Source organism: Lithobates pipiens, unplaced genomic scaffold (genome assembly GCF_037356315.1).
Source record: "Lithobates pipiens isolate NorthernLeopardFrog02 unplaced genomic scaffold, aLitPip1_a1.2 Scaffold_28, whole genome shotgun sequence".
NCBI lineage: Eukaryota > Metazoa > Chordata > Amphibia > Anura > Ranidae > Lithobates > Lithobates pipiens.
The window spans coordinates 228445009-228462125 of NW_027507789.1; the positions used below are offsets into that span (position 1 = coordinate 228445009).

At 52.0% G+C, this 17117-nt stretch overlaps 1 protein-coding gene across 1 annotated transcript in view; it reads left to right on the forward strand.

The window, feature by feature from the left end:
* The first annotated feature begins 14575 nt into the window (after positions 1-14575).
* Positions 14576-17117, forward strand: part of APOH (apolipoprotein H) — a 34958-nt gene continuing 32416 nt past the window's right edge. The window contains exon 1 of the mRNA XM_077460659.1: positions 14576-14690. Coding sequence (XP_077316785.1) covers positions 14627-14690 — 64 coding nt within the window. The 5' untranslated portion in view covers positions 14576-14626. The remainder of the gene's footprint in view (positions 14691-17117) is intronic.

A 17117-nucleotide genomic window follows, 5' to 3' on the forward strand; every position in this document is an offset into this window, starting at 1 on the left:
TGATTAGACCGAGCCGAATCCTCTTATCACCTGTAACCAACAGACGTGTGTGTGTCACCTCTGATCGTCCAGGGGGGGAGGGGCCCAGCCATGTACTCATCTACTATGTATACACATCTACTACGTATACCCATCTACTGTATATACCCATTTACTATATATTCCCATCTACTATATATACCCATCTACTGTATATACCCATCTATTATATATAACCATCTACTATATATACCCATATACACAATTATATACCCATATATACTCATCTACTGTATATACCCATATATACACCAATATACAGTATATACACAATTGTATATCTATATATATATATACATACACACACTTTCATCTACTATGTATACCCAATATATACAATTATATACCTATATATATTATATATACCCATTTATTATCCATACATATATATCACTCATATACTTTATTTGCCCAATTATATACTCATATACAGTATAATATATACACCCACCGGCCACTTTATTAGGTCCCCCTTGCTAGTCCCGGGTTGGACCCCCTTTGGCCTCCATTCTTGGTGGCAGAGATACAACAAGGTGTTGGAAACGTTCCTCAGAGATTTTCCTCCATAGTGACCTGATGACATCACACAGTCGCTGCAGATTTGTCGGCTGCACATCCATGATGCCAAATCTCCCGTTCCACCACATCCCAAAGGTGCTCTATTGGATGAGATGTGGAGAGTGTGGAGGCCATTGGAGGACAGGGACCTCATTGTCCAGCGGGGAGATGATTGGAGCTTTGTGACATGGAGCATTATCCTGCTGGAAGGAGCCATCAGAAGATGGGGACACCCATCCCCCACACCATTACACCCCCACCACCAGCCTGAATCAGTGATACCCCAACCCCCACCACCAGTCTGAACCTGTGATACCCCATCCCCCACACCATTACACCCCCACCACCAGCCTGAACCGGTGATACCCCATCCCCCACACCATTACACCCCCACCACCAGCCTGAACCAGTGATAACCCATCCCCCACACCATTACACCCCCACCACCAGCCTGAACCGGTGATACCCCATCCCCCACACCATTACACCCCCACCACCAGCCTGAGCCGGTGATACAAGGCAGGATGGATCCATGCGCCAAATTCTGACCCCACCATCTGAATGTTGGGGGTGTAACGAGAGGTTATTGGATTTCCTGTTGTCTTTCTATCATCTGGAATCAGTTTGCCCATTCTCCTCTGACCTCAGCAAGGCATTTTCCATCACACAATTGCCGCTCACTGGATATTTTCTCTTTTTCTCACCATTCTCTGTAATCCAGAGAGATGGTTGTGTGTGAAAATCCCAGAAATCCTCAGACCGGCTTGTCTGCCACCAACCACCATACCACGTTCAAAGTCACCGAGATCCCCTTTCTTCCCCCATTCTGATGAACGGTTTGAACTTCAGCAAGTCGTCTTCACCACGTCTAGATGACTAAATGCATTGAGTTGCTGCCATGTGATTGGCTGATTAGCAATTTGTGTTACCGAGTCATTGAACAGGTGTACCTAATAAAGTGTCCGGTGAGTGTATTGACCCATATACTGTATATACCCAATTCTATCACTCCGGTAAATTCTATAATAATCTGTAACAATCCAGCACAGATTTGGCAACAATGTTTTACAATCTAAAGAATAATTTGTATGATTCCTATCACAGAGCGGGGCGGGGCTGAGGACGAGCCGGGGGCGGGTATAAGACAGATGTATTATGAGGTCGGAGGTTCATTTATGGATTCTAAAGTAGAACTCCACCAATGGCAAATACCCCGACCATTGATGTTTGCTCATGAATATTGAGTGTAGAATGAGAGAGGCCAGTGTGGAGGGTCTCGGAGGGGTGTGGAATGAGAGGGGCCGGTGTGGAGGGTCTCGGAGGAGTATGGAATGAGAGGGGCCGGTGTGGAGGGTCTCGGAGGGGTGTGGAATGAGAGGGGCCGGTGTGGAGGGTCTCGGAGGGGTGTGGAATGAGAGGGGCCGGTGTGGAGGGTCTCGGAGGGGTGTGGAATGAGAGGGGCCGGTGTGGAGGGTCTCGGAGGGGTGTGGGAGGGGCCGGTGTGGAGGGTCTCGGAGGGGTGTGGAATGAGAGGGGCCGGTGTGGAGGGTCTCGGAGGGGTGTAGAATGGGAGGGGCCGGTGTGGAGGGTCTCGGAGGGGTGTGGAATGAGAGGGGCCGGTGTGGAGGGTCTCGGAGGGGTGTGGGAGGGGCCGGTGTGGAGGGTCTCGGAGGGGTGTGGGAGGGGCCGGTGTGGAGGGTCTCGGAGGGGTGTAGAATGGGAGGGGCCGGTGTGGAGGGTCTCGGAGGGGTGTAGAATGGGAGGGGCCGGTGTGGAGGGTCTCGGAGGGGTGTAGAATGGGAGGGGCCGGTGTGGAGGGTCTCGGAGGGGTGTGGGAGGGGCCGGTGTGGAGGGTCTCGGAGGGGTGTAGAATGGGAGGGGCCGGTGTGGAGGGTCTCGGAGGGGTGTGGGAGGGGCCGGTGTGGAGGGTCTCGGAGGGGTGTGGAATGAGAGGGGCCGGTATGGAGGGTCTTGGAGGGGTATGGAATGAGAGGGGCCGGTGTGGAGGGTCTTGGAGGGGTGTAGAATGAGAGGGGCCGGTGTGGAGGGTCTCGGAGGGGTGTAGAATGAGAGGGGCCGGTATGGAGGGTCTTGGAGGGGTATGGAATGAGAGGGGCCGGTGTGGAGGGTCTTGGAGGGGTGTAGAATGAGAGGGGCCGGTGTGGAGGGTCTCGGAAGGGTGTGGAATGAGAGGGGCCAGTATGGAGGGTCTCGGAGGGGCATGGAATGAGAGGGGCCGGTATGGAGGGTCTCGGAGGAGTATGGAATGAGAGGGGCCAGTATGGAGGGTCTCGGAGGGGTATGGAATGAGAGGGGCCGGTATGGAGGGTCTCGGAGGAGTATGGAATGAGAGGGGCCGGTATGGATGGTCTCGGAGGGGTGTGGGAGGGGCCGGTGTGGAGGGTCTCGGAGGGGTGTAGAATGGGAGGGGCCGATGTGGAGGGTCTCGGAGGGGTGTGGGAGGGGCCGGTGTGGAGGGTCTCGGAGGGGTGTGGAATGAGAGGGGCCGTTTTTGGAGGGTCTTGGAGGGGTATGGAATGAGAGGGGCCGGTGTGGAGGGTCTTGGAGGGGTGTAGAATGAGAGGGGCCGGTGTGGAGGGTCTCGGAAGGGTGTGGAATGAGAGGGGCCAGTATGGAGGGTCTCGGAGGGGCATGGAATAAGAGGGGCCGGTATGGAGGGTCTCGGAGGAGTATGGAATGAGAGGGGCCAGTATGGAGGGTCTCGGAGGGGTATGGAATGAGAGGGGCCGGTATGGAGGGTCTCGGAGGAGTATGGAATGAGAGGGGCCGGTATGGAGGGTCTCGGAGGGGTATGGGAGGGGCCGGTGTGGAGGGTCTCGGAGGGGTATGGGAGGGGCCGGTGTGGAGGGTCTCGGAGGGGTATGGGAGGGGCCGGTGTGGAGGGTCTCGGAGGGGTATGGGAGGGGCCGGTGTGGAGGGTCTCGGAGGGGTATGGGAGGGGCCGGTGTGGAGGGTCTCGGAGGGGTATGGGAGGGGCCGGTGTGGAGGGTCTCGGAGGGGTATGGGAGGGGCCGGTGTGGAGGGTCTCGGAGGGGTATGGGAGGGGGCGGTGTGGAGGGTCTCGGAGGGGTATGGGAGGGGCCGGTGTGGAGGGTCTCGGAGGGGTATGGGAGGGGCCGGTGTGGAGGGTCTCGGAGGGGTATGGGAGGGGCCGGTGTGGAGGGTCTCGGAGGGGTATGGGAGGGGCCGGTGTGGAGGGTCTCGGAGGGGTATGGGAGGGGCCGGTGTGGAGGGTCTCGGAGGGGTATGGGAGGGGGCGGTGTGGAGGGTCTCGGAGGGGTATGGGAGGGGCCGGTGTGGAGGGTCTCGGAGGGGTATGGGAGGGGGCGGTGTGGAGGGTCTCGGAGGGGTATGGGAGGGGCCGGTGTGGAGGGTCTCGGAGGGGTATGGGAGGGGCCGGTGTGGAGGGTCTCGGAGGGGTATGGGAGGGGCCGGTGTGGAGGGTCTCGGAGGGGTATGGGAGGGGGCGGTGTGGAGGGTCTCGGAGGGGTATGGGAGGGGCCGGTGTGGAGGGTCTCGGAGGGGTATGGGAGGGGCCGGTGTGGAGGGTCTCGGAGGGGTATGGGAGGGGCTGGTGTGGAGGGTCTCGGAGGGGTATGGGAGGGGCCGGTGTGGAGGGTCTCGGAGGGGTATGGGAGGGGCCGGTGTGGAGGGTCTCGGAGGGGTATGGGAGGGGCCGGTGTGGAGGGTCTCGAAAGGGGTATGGGAGGGGCCGGTGTGGAGGGTCTCGGAGGGGTATGGGAGGGGCCGGTGTGGAGGGTCACGGAGGGGTATGGGAGGGGCCGGTGTGGAGGGTCTCGGAGGGGTATGGGAGGGGCTGGTGTGGAGGGTCTCGGAGGGGTATGGGAGGGGCCGGTGTGGAGGGTCTCGGAGGGGTATGGGAGGGGCCAGGGTGGAGGGTCACGGAGGGGTATGGGAGGGGCCGGTGTGGAGGGTCTCGGAGGGGTATGGGAGGGGCTGGTGTGGAGGGTCTCGGAGGGGTATGGGAGGGGCCGGTGTGGAGGGTCTCGGAGGGGTATGGGAGGGGCCGGTGTGGAGGGTCTCGGAGGGGTATGGGAGGGGCCGGTGTGGAGGGTCTCGAAAGGGGTATGGGAGGGGCCGGTGTGGAGGGTCTCGGAGGGGTATGGGAGGGGCTGGTGTGGAGGGTCTCGGAGGGGTATGGGAGGGGCCGGTGTGGAGGGTCTCGGAGGGGTATGGGAGGGGCCGGTGTGGAGGGTCTCGGAGGGGTATGGGAGGGGCCGGTGTGGAGGGTCTCGGATCACTGAAGGCTCCTCTCTATGGTGCGGTGTGGTTTTGCTGTGATGCATTAATGTGCGTTGAGTGAAAGTGGTTCTAAAGTCGAAATGTCTTTTCCATTAATGTATTCTCTGCATTAAGAGAATAAACTTCCCATTACCTGACCTCTGACCTACCACCCCTCCCCCATTCCTCATCACTTCACCTGACTTCTGTCGTGGCTGCAGCCCCCCTCCACTAACTTCCATGTCCCACAGGAGACACGGAGGACAAGGAAGCCGTGGGCTCCTGCTGCTGTGAGAAGGGAGCAGTGCTGTGTGTGTCTATGGATGTACACAGCGCTGGCTCTGGAGCATTTCTGCCCAGGTACCTTCTTAGCACATGGCGTAGCACACCCCGGGGCAAGGGTTGGGCGTATCTAGTGAAAATGGCACCTGTGGCAAGCACTGAAACTTGCGCCCCTTTCAAAACATCTGAAACCCATCTTTCGCAAAACCTTAACAAAAAAAAAACAGCTAACAGTCAAGCTCTTTAATCTTTCAATTAACAAATTATGGATTGGCACTGATGAGCTGCACTAATTGGCACTGATAGGCAGCACTAATGAGCTGCACTGATAGGCAGCACTAATGAGCTGCACTGATAGGCAGCACTAATGAGCTGCACTGATAGGCAGCACTGATGGGCGCTGATAGGCAGCACTGTTGGGCACTGATAGGCAGCACTGGTAGGCAGGGCTAATGAGCTGCACTGTTGGACTGCACTTTATGGGCACTGATAAGGCAGAACTGATGAGCCAGCACTAACACTGATGAGCTGCACTGATGGGCACTAATAGATGATACTAGCACTGACAGGTGGCACTGATGAGCTGCACTGATAGGTGGCACTGATAGGTGACACTGGCACGGATAGGTGGCACTGATGAGTTCCACTGATAGGTGGCACTGATGAACTGCACTGATAGGTGACACTGATAGGTGACACTGGCAGTCATGAGCTACCCTGATAGGTGACACTGGCACTGACAGGTGGCACTGATGAGCTGTACTGATAGGTGGCACTGATAAGCTACGTGTGACTACCCGCTGGTACCCTGCCAAGACACAATGCACTATAGACCATTGCTGCTGAGGTCGTCACCATGGCCATGACATCTGCAGACCTGGTGGTGGATCTCCAGGCCTGGTGCAGGAGGATGATAGCACCCACCAGGGCTCCCCCATGGACCATGAAGTAGCATTACAATTAAAAATCTTGATCTCCCCAGTAAAAAATCACACAGCTACGCCAATTGCGTTCCACCTCCGCTCCAAATAGCGGAAGTGACGTATCACGCACTATACGGTGCAACGCGTTTTGTCTGATACCATCAAGGGCCAATACAACTGCTGACGAAACGCGTCAAATCGTACAGTGCGTGACACGTCACTTCCGCTATGTGGGGCGCAGGTGAAACGCAATTGGCATTGCTGAGTGTTTTTTTTTTTTACTGGGGAGATCGAGTTTTTTAACAATTTTTAGATTCTACACCATGAAGAGCTCCTTCTTCTCCTTTTAATCTACGTTGGTGATCGTTGGTGTTTACCGTGCTGGGGGGGGGGGGTCATTCTTTCACCGGAGGACACACTCCCATTGACATCCACGCTTGGCGATGGTCATCACCATCGCCATGACATCTGCAGACCTGGTGGTGGCTCTCCAGACCTGGTGGTGGAGGAGGATGATGGCACCCACCAGGGCTCCCCCATGGACCATGGGGTTGAACACTCCCTCAGTGCCAGCAGGGGTCGAGATCTGTCGAAAGCCTTCATCAGAGATACCATCTGTAGAGGCAATTTTGAGGCACCGCTACCTAGAGTAGCACACCCAGCAGAAGGAAGTGGTGCTCTAGGACCATCGGAGGTACAACTGTCTGCCCTACCCACTGAGGAACCACCACAGTCACAGACACAATGCACTATGGACCATTGCTGCTAAGGTCATCACCATCGCCACATTATCTGCAGAGCAACACCCGGACTTCCCAGACCTGGTGGAGGAGGAGGAGGATAGCACCCACCAGAGCTCCTCGATGGACCACGGGGTTAAGCGCTCCCCCAGTTCTAGCAGGGGTCAAGATCTGTTGAGAGCCTGCATTGGAGTTACCAGCCGTGGTGGTGATAGAGGCACCGACACCTACAGCAGCACACCCAGCAGAGGGAAGTGGTTCTCTAGGACCATCGGAGGCACAGCTGTCTGCCCTACCCACTGAGGAACCACCACAGTCACAGACACAATGCACTATGGACCATTGCTGCTAAGGTCATCACCATCGCCATGACATCTGCAGACCTGGTGGTGGAGGAGGATGATGGCACCCACCAGGGCTCCCCCATGGACCATGGGATTGAACACTCTCTCAGTGCCAGTAGGGGTCGAGATCTGTTGAAAGCCTTCATCAGAGATACCATCTGTAGAGGCAATTTTGAGGCACCACTACCTAGAGTAGCACACCCAGCAGAAGGAAGTGGTTCTCTAGGACCATCGGAGGCACAGCTGTCTGCCCTACCCACTGAGGAACCACCACAGTCACAGACACAATACACTATGGACCATTGCTGCTAAGGTCACCACCATGGCCACATCATCTGCAGAGCAACACCCGGACTTCCCAGACCTGGTGGAGGAGGAGGAGGATAGCAGCCACCAGGGCTCCCCCATGGACCATGGGGTTAAGCGTTCCCACAGTGCCAGCAGGGGTATAGATCTGTTGAGAGCCTGCATTGGAGGTACCAGCCGTGGTGGTGATTGAGGCACCGACACCTACAGCAGCACACCCAGCAGAGGGAAGTGGTTCTCTAGGACCATCGGAGGTACAGCCATCAGCCCTACCCACCGAGGAGTGAGTGGGCCTTCAGCCCCTTGTGAGGAGCTTGAGGAGTGGTCTGGGGCTTTGTGGGATGCCCCTAAAGGTATTGGCGTGGCGGAGGAGCCGGAAGGATCTATGGCTCACCCCTCTCGTCACCCGCAACATCTTCACCAGTCCCCACCTCTGTTTTGCCGGAGAGGGGGTGCTATCACCAGGTCCCCAACCCCTTAGATGGAGTCAAAGGAGGAGGTAGGGGAGGAGACCAGCAGTGTCCCAGGAGACCCCCCCCCAAAGGCCACTATCCTACCTGCCTCCAGTGAGTAGGGAAACCAGCGGCTGTGGCTGCGCCCTAGGCGGCTGCCTAGTTTGCCTAGAGCCAGTACCAGCTTTAGTGCACCGGGGTGCCATTGAAAATGAATGACATAGGAAGGCGTGTGATACTTGTTGTCATGCATTGCAGTAAAGCGCATGTTCCTACAACTCATTGACATAAATGGGACCTTAGAATTCTTTGCTGGTGCATTTCACCTGCTCGAAGCTGCTTTTCCCTTCCCAAAGAATTGCAAGTAGTGAGAGAATGTGAGGAAGTGAGCAGAAAACTGTCCCCGAGATGCAAATTCTGTCTCAGTCGGCTGCCCAGGATTTCAGGCAGCGGGCTCTCTGATACACAAAGACTGTAGCAAACCCTTCCCGAAATGTGATGCCGCCTGAGCTGCAACAGACGTTCATCTAATTCTACCAGTAACTAGTTCTATTAATCTTCATTTGTTTCTAATTTCGGCAGATCGAGGTTTCTCACCAAGAAACATCTGTGAGCAATCATCGATCGCCTTCTGAAAATAGAAAACATTTTCCGGATATAAAACTTTGGCAGCCAATGAAGGAAGAGAGTGAGATGAGATGTGGAAATATAGAAGGTAGTGATAGCCGAGGATACGTCATCTACCTCATCGATATACCTACAATGAGGGAAAATTTATTGGAACGGCTGCTGGTTTTGTACAATTTTCCCACTGACAAAGAAACGATCGGCCTATAATTTTATTGGTCGGTTTATTATAACAGTGAGAGCCGGAATAACAACAAAAAATATCCAGAAAAACGCATTCCAAAAAAGTTATAAATTGATTCGCATTTTAATGAGTGAAATAAGTATTTGACCCCTTTGCAAAACATGACTTAGTGGTTGGTGGATATAAATACAAAGAATTACTGCTCTAAGGTAATGACTTCTCCCAAAACAGCTGTCTCCACAGTCCCACAGGGTGCTGGCTCTGTTTGCAACAGGAACTGAAGTAGAAAAGATGTAGCTGGATAGCCGCACTCCGAATTATTCAACTTTATATAAAAAATGTAATTAAAATCATAGCATCTAGGCTGGTAAACAGACTAACTGAACAGCCGCTGACGTGTTTCACACCGTGTTCTGTTTACCAGCCTAGATGCTATGATTTTAATTACATTTTTGAAATAAAGTTGAATAATTCAGAGTGCGGCTATCCAGCTACATCTTTTCTACTTTAGTAGTTGGTGGAGAAACCCTTGTTGGCGATCACAGAGGTCAGACGTTTCTTGTAGGTGGTGATCAGATTTGCACACATCTCAGGAGGGGTTTTCTCCCACTCTTCTTTACAGATCCTCTCCAAGTCATTAAGGTTACAAGGCTGACGTAATCACATAGTTTCTATAGGATTAAGGTCTAGAGCAGCCTTTCTCAACCTTTTTACCCCAGGGGAACCCTTAAAATGATTTTCAGGTCGCGGGGAAACCCTGATAAAACCCATTCATTGTTGGGGTCAGTGGGAACAATGCCCCTTACTTTGGTGTTCAGTGAGAAGAATGCCCTTTTTTACAGTGGTGGTAAGAATGGCCCCCTTACAGAGAGCAATAAAGATCATTGATGTCATACCGCGGGCTTCTCCAAGTGGCATTGGCTCAGAACTATGTAGGCACCATCAAACAGGAGGTAAATCAGCCACAGCTCAAGGAACCCCTAGCCACCTCTGAAGGAACCCTGCTTGAGAATGGCTGGTCTAGAGACTGGCTAGGCCACTCCAGGACCTTAATCCTTGTTCCCTTGGCCGTGTGTTTTGGGTCATTGTCATGCTGGAAGACCCATCCACGACCCATTTTCAATGCCCTGGCTGAGGGAAGGAGGTTCTCACCCAAGATTTGATGGTACGTGGCCCCGTCCATCGTCCCCTTTGATGCAGTGAAGCTGTCCTGTCTCTTTAACAGAAAAACACCCCCAAAGCATATTATTTCCACCTCCGTGTTTGTTGGTGGCGGATGGTGTTCTTGGGGTCATAGGACTTCCATGTATGATGGTGGGGGATGGTGTTCTTGGGGGTCATAGGTGCTCCATGTATGATGGTGGGGGATGGTGTTCTTGGGGTCATAGGTCCTCCATGTATGACGGTGGGGGATGGTGTTCTTGGGGTCATAGGTCCTCCATGTATGACGGTGGGGGATGGTGTTCTTGGGGTCATAGTTCCTCCATGTATGACGGTGGGGGATGGTGTTCTTGGGGTCATAGGTCCTCCATGTATGACGGTGGGGGATGGTGTTCTTGGGGTCATAGGTCCTCCATGTATGATGGTGGGGGATGGTGTTCTTGGGGGTCATAGGTCCTCCATGTATTACGGTGGGGGATGGTGTTCTTGGGGTCATAGGTCCTCCATGTATGACGGTGGGGGATGGTGTTCTTGGGGTCATAGGTCCTCCATGTATGACGGTGGGGGATGGTGTTCTTGGGGTCATAGGTCCTCCATGTATGACGGTGGGGGATGGTGTTCTTGGGGGTCATAGGTCCTCCATGTATTACGGTGGGGGATGGTGTTCTTGGGGTCATAGGTCCTCCATGTATGACGGTGGGGGATGGTGTTCTTGGGGTCATAGGTCCTCCATGTATGACGGTGGGGGATGGTGTTCTTGCGGTCATAGGTCCTCCATGGATGATGGTGGGGGATGGTGTTCTTGCGGTCATAGGTCCTCCATGGATGATGGTGGGGGATGGTGTTCTTGCGGTCATAGGCGGCATTCCTCTTCCTCCAAACACGGTGAGTTGAGTTGAAGCCAAAGATCTGGATTTTGGTCTCCTCTGACCCCAACCCTTCCCCCGGTTCTCCTCGGAATCATTCGATGTTCATTAGTGATCTTCAGACGGACCTGTACATGTGATTTCCTGAGCGGGGGGACCCGTACATGTGATTTCCTGAGCGGGGGGACCTGTACATGTGATTTCCTGAGCGGGGAGACCTGTACATGTGATTTCCTGAGCGGGGGGACCTGTACATGTGATTTCCTGAGCGGGGGGACCTGTACATGTGATTTCCTGAGCGGGGGGATCTTGCGGGCTCTGCAGGATTTCAGTCCCTCATGGTGTTGTGTGTTACCGATTGTTCTCTTGGTGACTATGGTCCCAGCTGAGATCATGGAGAAGATTCTCCGGTGTAGTTCTGGGCGGATTCCTCACCGTTCTCCTGATCATTGATCCTCCACGAGGTGAGATCTTCCATGGAGCCCCAGACCGAGGAGATCGATTGTTATTTTGTGTCTCTTCCATTTGTGAATAATAATCCCACCAACTGTTGTCTCCTCTCACCAAGCCGCTTGGCGATGGTCTTGTAGCCCATTCCAGCCTTGTGTAGGTCTCCAATCTTCTCCCCGACATCCTTGGACAGATCTTTGGTCTCCATGGTGGAGAGATTGGAATCTGATTGCTTCTGTGGACAGGTGTCTTTTATACAGGTAACAAGCTGAGTTTCGGAGCACTCCCTTTAAGAGAGTGCTCCTAATCTCAGCATGTTACCTGTATAGACGACACCTGGGAGCCAGAAATCTTACCGATTGATCGGGGATCAAATACTTATTTCACTCATTTAAATGCAAATCAATTTTTAAACTTTTATGAAATGCGTATTTCTGAATATTTTTTGTTGTTATTCTCTCACTGTTATAATAAACCGACCAATAAAATTATAGACCGATCGTTTCTTTGTCAGCGGGCAAACGTACGAAATCAGCAGGGGGGTCAAATACTTTTTTTCCCCTGTAACACAATTATACGCGGTGAGAACTACAACGCCCAGCATGCCCTTCCAGACATTACATCCCGCAGCATTGACAGGACGCGGCGCCGGGCGATCAATCGTCGATCTCTTGATTCCTCTCCCGCGCTCTGAGACGTGCGCATAAAGAGGCCGATGATTTATTAAATGCATTTAATGTTCACAAAAGGCGGCCGACCCCCCCCTCCCCCCCCGGGGGCGGAGGAGGGGGGGGTCCCAGCGGGAGCCTCAGAAAAGGCCACTTCCATTGAGGTCGGAGATCTGCATTGTCCGCTCTGCCGCCTTTTATTTCTGGGCGGTTTTGTGAAGAAGGCCTCCATTGTGTGCCCCCGGCGCAGCGTGCGTCTCCGCCGCCAAACGGATAAATTGTTATTTTCCAGACGGAAAGAAAAAATAAAATCACACGAGCCTCTGACTCATCCTCAGATAATGATCTTCCTCTTCTATCAGGCGGCCGTCCTATCCAAACAGAAAGCAGGTCGCCGCCATCACCCAGTCGTGGTGACATTGTCGGGTAGAAACCATATTTTGGGGGGGGGGGGGGCACAGCACCTGGAAACCCGAACATTAAAATCCTAGAGAAACTTTAAATGTCATTTCAGTCATTATAATAATTCCTGGTGATCCCGCCAACGACAGCCCTTCAGTTTACTTCATGTTATCAGGTGACAACGCTCCGTTCCCCATCTCCCAATTTCCCCCCCCCTGCGTTGTCACCTTGTCACATGACGGGGCTTCCTGTCTCAATGCAAATTACACAGAGGTGGACCACTGCTGTCACCGCCAGGGAAACCCAGCCGGGAGGAATGCCGTGCAGCCTTCCCCGGGAAGGGAAGTGGCTGCAGAGGGGGTGTGCACAGGGTGTGCCGGGTGTGCCGGGGCACACCCTATACGTCCTGCGTGGTGCCGATTCCCCCTGCTTCCTCTCTCCCCTCTGCAGTGCTGCCAGCTTGCCTTCTCTCCTTTCAGGAGCAGGGGAAGGGGCTGGTAAATGTTTCATTTACCGGCTCCTTCCTTTTCTGAGTGAACACAGTGAGTGATCTGTACTGATCGCTCCTGTCTTCAATCTTAACTGAAGCATAGTAATCTAATGTAAAAAACATTAAAAAGAATTGCAAAAAAAAATAAAAAAATTACTGACACTGTCCTACTGACACCAATCTTTGTTGCACTGACACTGCCCAATTGCCCTGCTGATATACACACATGTGTTCGTGTTCTGGGGTGCACACCCTAATGCAATTGGCTGCGCACACCAATGAGTGGCTGCAAAGGGGCTGCAGGAGATCAGGGCTTTCATCCACTTTAATATGGATGTTCTATAAGAAGTGATAATAACTGTAGCCGTCCAAAGCCATGGACGTTCGATGACTGAGCTCTGCTCTGCATGCAAACAACCAAATCCTCCAAGACCCTGGGCCAAACATTTTCTTGTGCCCTCCCGAATCCACTTATCAACTATTTACAGGCTTAAAGGGGGCAGCTGCTTTGGGCCCCACAACAATGACTGGGCCCAGGGATAGCTGCCCTTTTTGCCCTGTGCTTAAGGCGGCCCTGCCGTCTTTAATATTGATTGGATCCTGCCCCAAAAATTTTCTTGGGCCCTCATGAGTCCACTTATCAACTATTTACAGGCTTAAATGGGGCAGCTGCTTTGGGCCCCACAACAATGACTGGGCCCAGAGCAGCTTCCCCTTTTGCCCCGTGTCCTAAAGACGGCCCTGCCATCTTTAATATTGATTGGACCCTGGGCCAAACATTTTCTTGGGCCCTGCCGAATCCACTTATCAACTATTTACAGGCTTAAAGGAGGCAGCTGCTTTGGGCCCCACAACGATGACTCTGCCTGGGGGTAGTTGCCCCTTTTGCCCTGTGCTAAAGATGGCCCAGCCGTCTTTAATATTGATTGGACCCTGGGCCAAACATTTTTTCTTGGGCCCTCCCGAATCCACTTATCAACTATTTGCGGGCTCAAAGGGGGCAGCTGCCTTGGGCCCCACAACAATGACTAGGCCCGGGGGCAGCTGCCCCTTCTGCCCTATGCTAAAGACGGCCCTGCTGTCTTTAATATTGATTGGATCCTGGGCCAAAAAATTTCTTTGGCCCTCCCGAATTCACTTATCAACTATTTTCGGGCTCAAGGGGCAGCTTCTTTGGAAACCACAACAATGACTGGGCCCAGGGCAGCTGCCCCTTTTGCCCTGTGCTAAAGATGGCCCTGCCATCTTTAATATTGATTGGACTCCCTTATCAACTATTTGCAGGCTCAAAGGGGGCAGCTGCTTTGGGCCCCACAACAATGACTGGGCCTGGGGGCAGCTGCCCCCTTTTGCCCTGTGCTAAAGACAGCCCGGTGTATAGCACACAATGGGGGGAGATTTAGTAAAACTGGAGCACACAGAATGTGGTACAGCTGTGCATGGTAGCTAATCAGCTTCTAACTTCAGCTTCTTCAATTAACCCCTTCACCTCCAGATAGTTTACCCCCCCCTTTATGACCAGGCCATTTTTTGCGATACATCACTGCGTTACTTGAACTGACAATTGTGCGGCCGTGCGTCCCTGTACGCAAATAAAATTGTCCTTTTTTTCCCCACAAATAGAGCTTTCTTTTGGTGGTATTTGATCATCTCTGCGGTTTTTGTTTTTTGCGCTATAAGCAAAAAAAGAGCGACAATTTAGAAAAAATATATTTTTTTTTATCTTCTGATTTAATAATTAAACATTTGATTAAACAGTAACTCCGGGGTCAGCCCGAGGAGCCGCTTGTCCCTCCGCCGGGAATTCTGGTTAATGTTCACAGAAATCCTTCCAAAGTGGAGAGAGCGTCCCGCTGTGACTGCCGGACAAAATGCTGCGACTGACCACGCTGATCGCTGGGCTGTGTCTGCTACATTGTGCTACAGCAGGAAAAGGTACGGCCTTCCCATAATGCTTTGTGATTGGCCCTCCTGAGGATTATAGGGTAATGGGGGTAACCCCCCGGGATAAGGGTGGGAAATCTTCATTATACACATAAAAGCAGCCAATAGTGAGCCTCTAATAATCATAAAGTAGCCAATAGTGATCCTCTAATCATGATAAAACAGCCAATACCGAGCCTCTAATTATGATAAAACAGCCAATAGCGAGCCTCTAATTATGATAAAACAGCCAATAGCGAGCCTCTAATATTAATAAACGAGCCAATAGCGAGCCTCTAATAATGATAAAACAGCCAATACCGAGCCTCTAATATTAATAAAACAGCCAATACCGAGCCTCTAATATTAATAAAACAGCCAATAATGAGCCTCCAATCATGATAAAGCAGCCAATAGTGAGCCTCCAATATCAATAAAAAGCCAATAGTGAGCCTCCAATATCAATAAAAAGCCAATAGTGAGCCTCCAATAATTAAATGATCCTCCAATCATAATAAAACAGTCAATTATGAGCCTCCAATAATGATAAATTAGCCAATAGCGAGCCTCCAATCACGATAAGGCAGCCAATAGTGAGCCTCCAATATTAATAAAACAGCCAATAGCAAGCCTCCAATAATTAAATGATCCTCTAATCATAATAAAACAGCCAATAGCGAGCCTCCAGTAATGATAAAGCAGCCAATAGCGAGCCTCCAGTAATGATAAAGCAGCCAATAGTGAGCCTCCAATCGTGATAATGATCCTCCAATCATGATAAAACAGCCAATAACGAGCCTCCAATAATGATAAAGCAGCCAATATCGAGCCTCCAATAATGATAAAGCAGCCAATAGCGAGCCTCCAATAATGATAAAGCAGCCAATAGTGAGCCTCCAATCGTGATAATGATCCTCCAATCATGATAAAACAGCCAATACCGAGCCTCTAATATTAATAAAACAGCCAATAGCAAGCCTCCAATAATGATAAAGCAGCCAATAGCAAATCAAATAAAGATAAAACAGCCAATAATGAGCCTCCAATATTAATATAACAACCAATAGTGAGCCTCCATTAATGATAAAACAGCCAATTGCGAGCCTCCAATAAAGATAGTGAGCCTCCAATAATGATAAAACAGCCAATAGCAAATCAGTAATAAGGATAAACCAGCCAATAGCGTGAGTCCAATAATGATAATGATCCTCCAATAAGGATAAAACAGCCAATAGAGAGCCTCCACACATTAGACACATAAACATCTGATTGGATGACGTGGCGCACATTGTGAAATACCTCATCAAAATTGTATTACTCTGAAATCCCAATCATGCTCGGCCCAACAGCTGAAACTCCAAATAAGACTTCCTCCACAATACTGCCCCCTAGTGTATTCTTATGACATATACTCCAGCGGGTGGAGACCGGCAGTGGGTGTGGTCTGTTAATGAGAGAGGAGTGGAGGGCAGGAGGGAGTGGCACAGGATCCCCTGTGATGTCTATGGACGTGGAGCAGCACACAGAGTTCAGGCATGTGTCAGGAGCCAGCTATGTGGAGAAGAACTTGTAGGTTCAGAAAATGGGAGTCTTTCTCCTTCGGGAAAATCAGCCATGTAGCCAGGAGGACAGATACAGGGCCGAGATTGGATGAGGTGGGGGTTGTACGGTCTTTTTGGTCTCAGTGGGTTAGTTTACAGTCCCAGGGGCCCATATGTGAACCTAAGATCTATTTCCCAGCATGCTCGGCACCGTGCCTCACTGTATACAGAATTCTTAAGCAAATTGTTTTTTGTAAATCTGTTACAAACTTTCTTATCCGGAGATCCTGCCAATAGCACCACTTCCTGTTGCAGGGTGACAACACTAAGCCAATGTCCCAATTCTCAGCAGCGTTGTCACCATTATCAGGGAGCTCCTTTGGTTGGTGGTCAGACTGCCTATCAGGTCTATGAGACTGAAGGAGCGCACATAGCAGGGTGACAACGCTGCTGATCATTGAGAAGATGTGGCCTAGTGTTGTCACCCTGATACAGGAAGAAGAGTGACAGTGGCTTCACCTCTCTGATGGACGGCGATATTAAAGGATTTGTTCCCTGGTGCCCAGCAGAGTGCCCCCCATTATGGTGGCGAAGGTCTGTCTGTGACGTGAGCTTTGTTGGGTATTTGGGACGATCGGACACAGAGGACCCGGACAGAGATGAGGGTTCCATCATCCCCATCCTCCCTCTCCGAGAACGCTGGACAAACCTCCCTGGAGCTCAGAGGTGATCATGTCCCGGGGTCAGATTGTGAAACACGGCGGAGTCAAAGTCTGCGAGTTCTCGGCTGAAATGCGAAATATCGGCCACGGCCATGTTTGGGGGATGGGGGCACAGAGCAGGGTTCCACCCAGAACTTTCAGACTCCATTTACACTTAAGCAACTTCAAAATAGTGC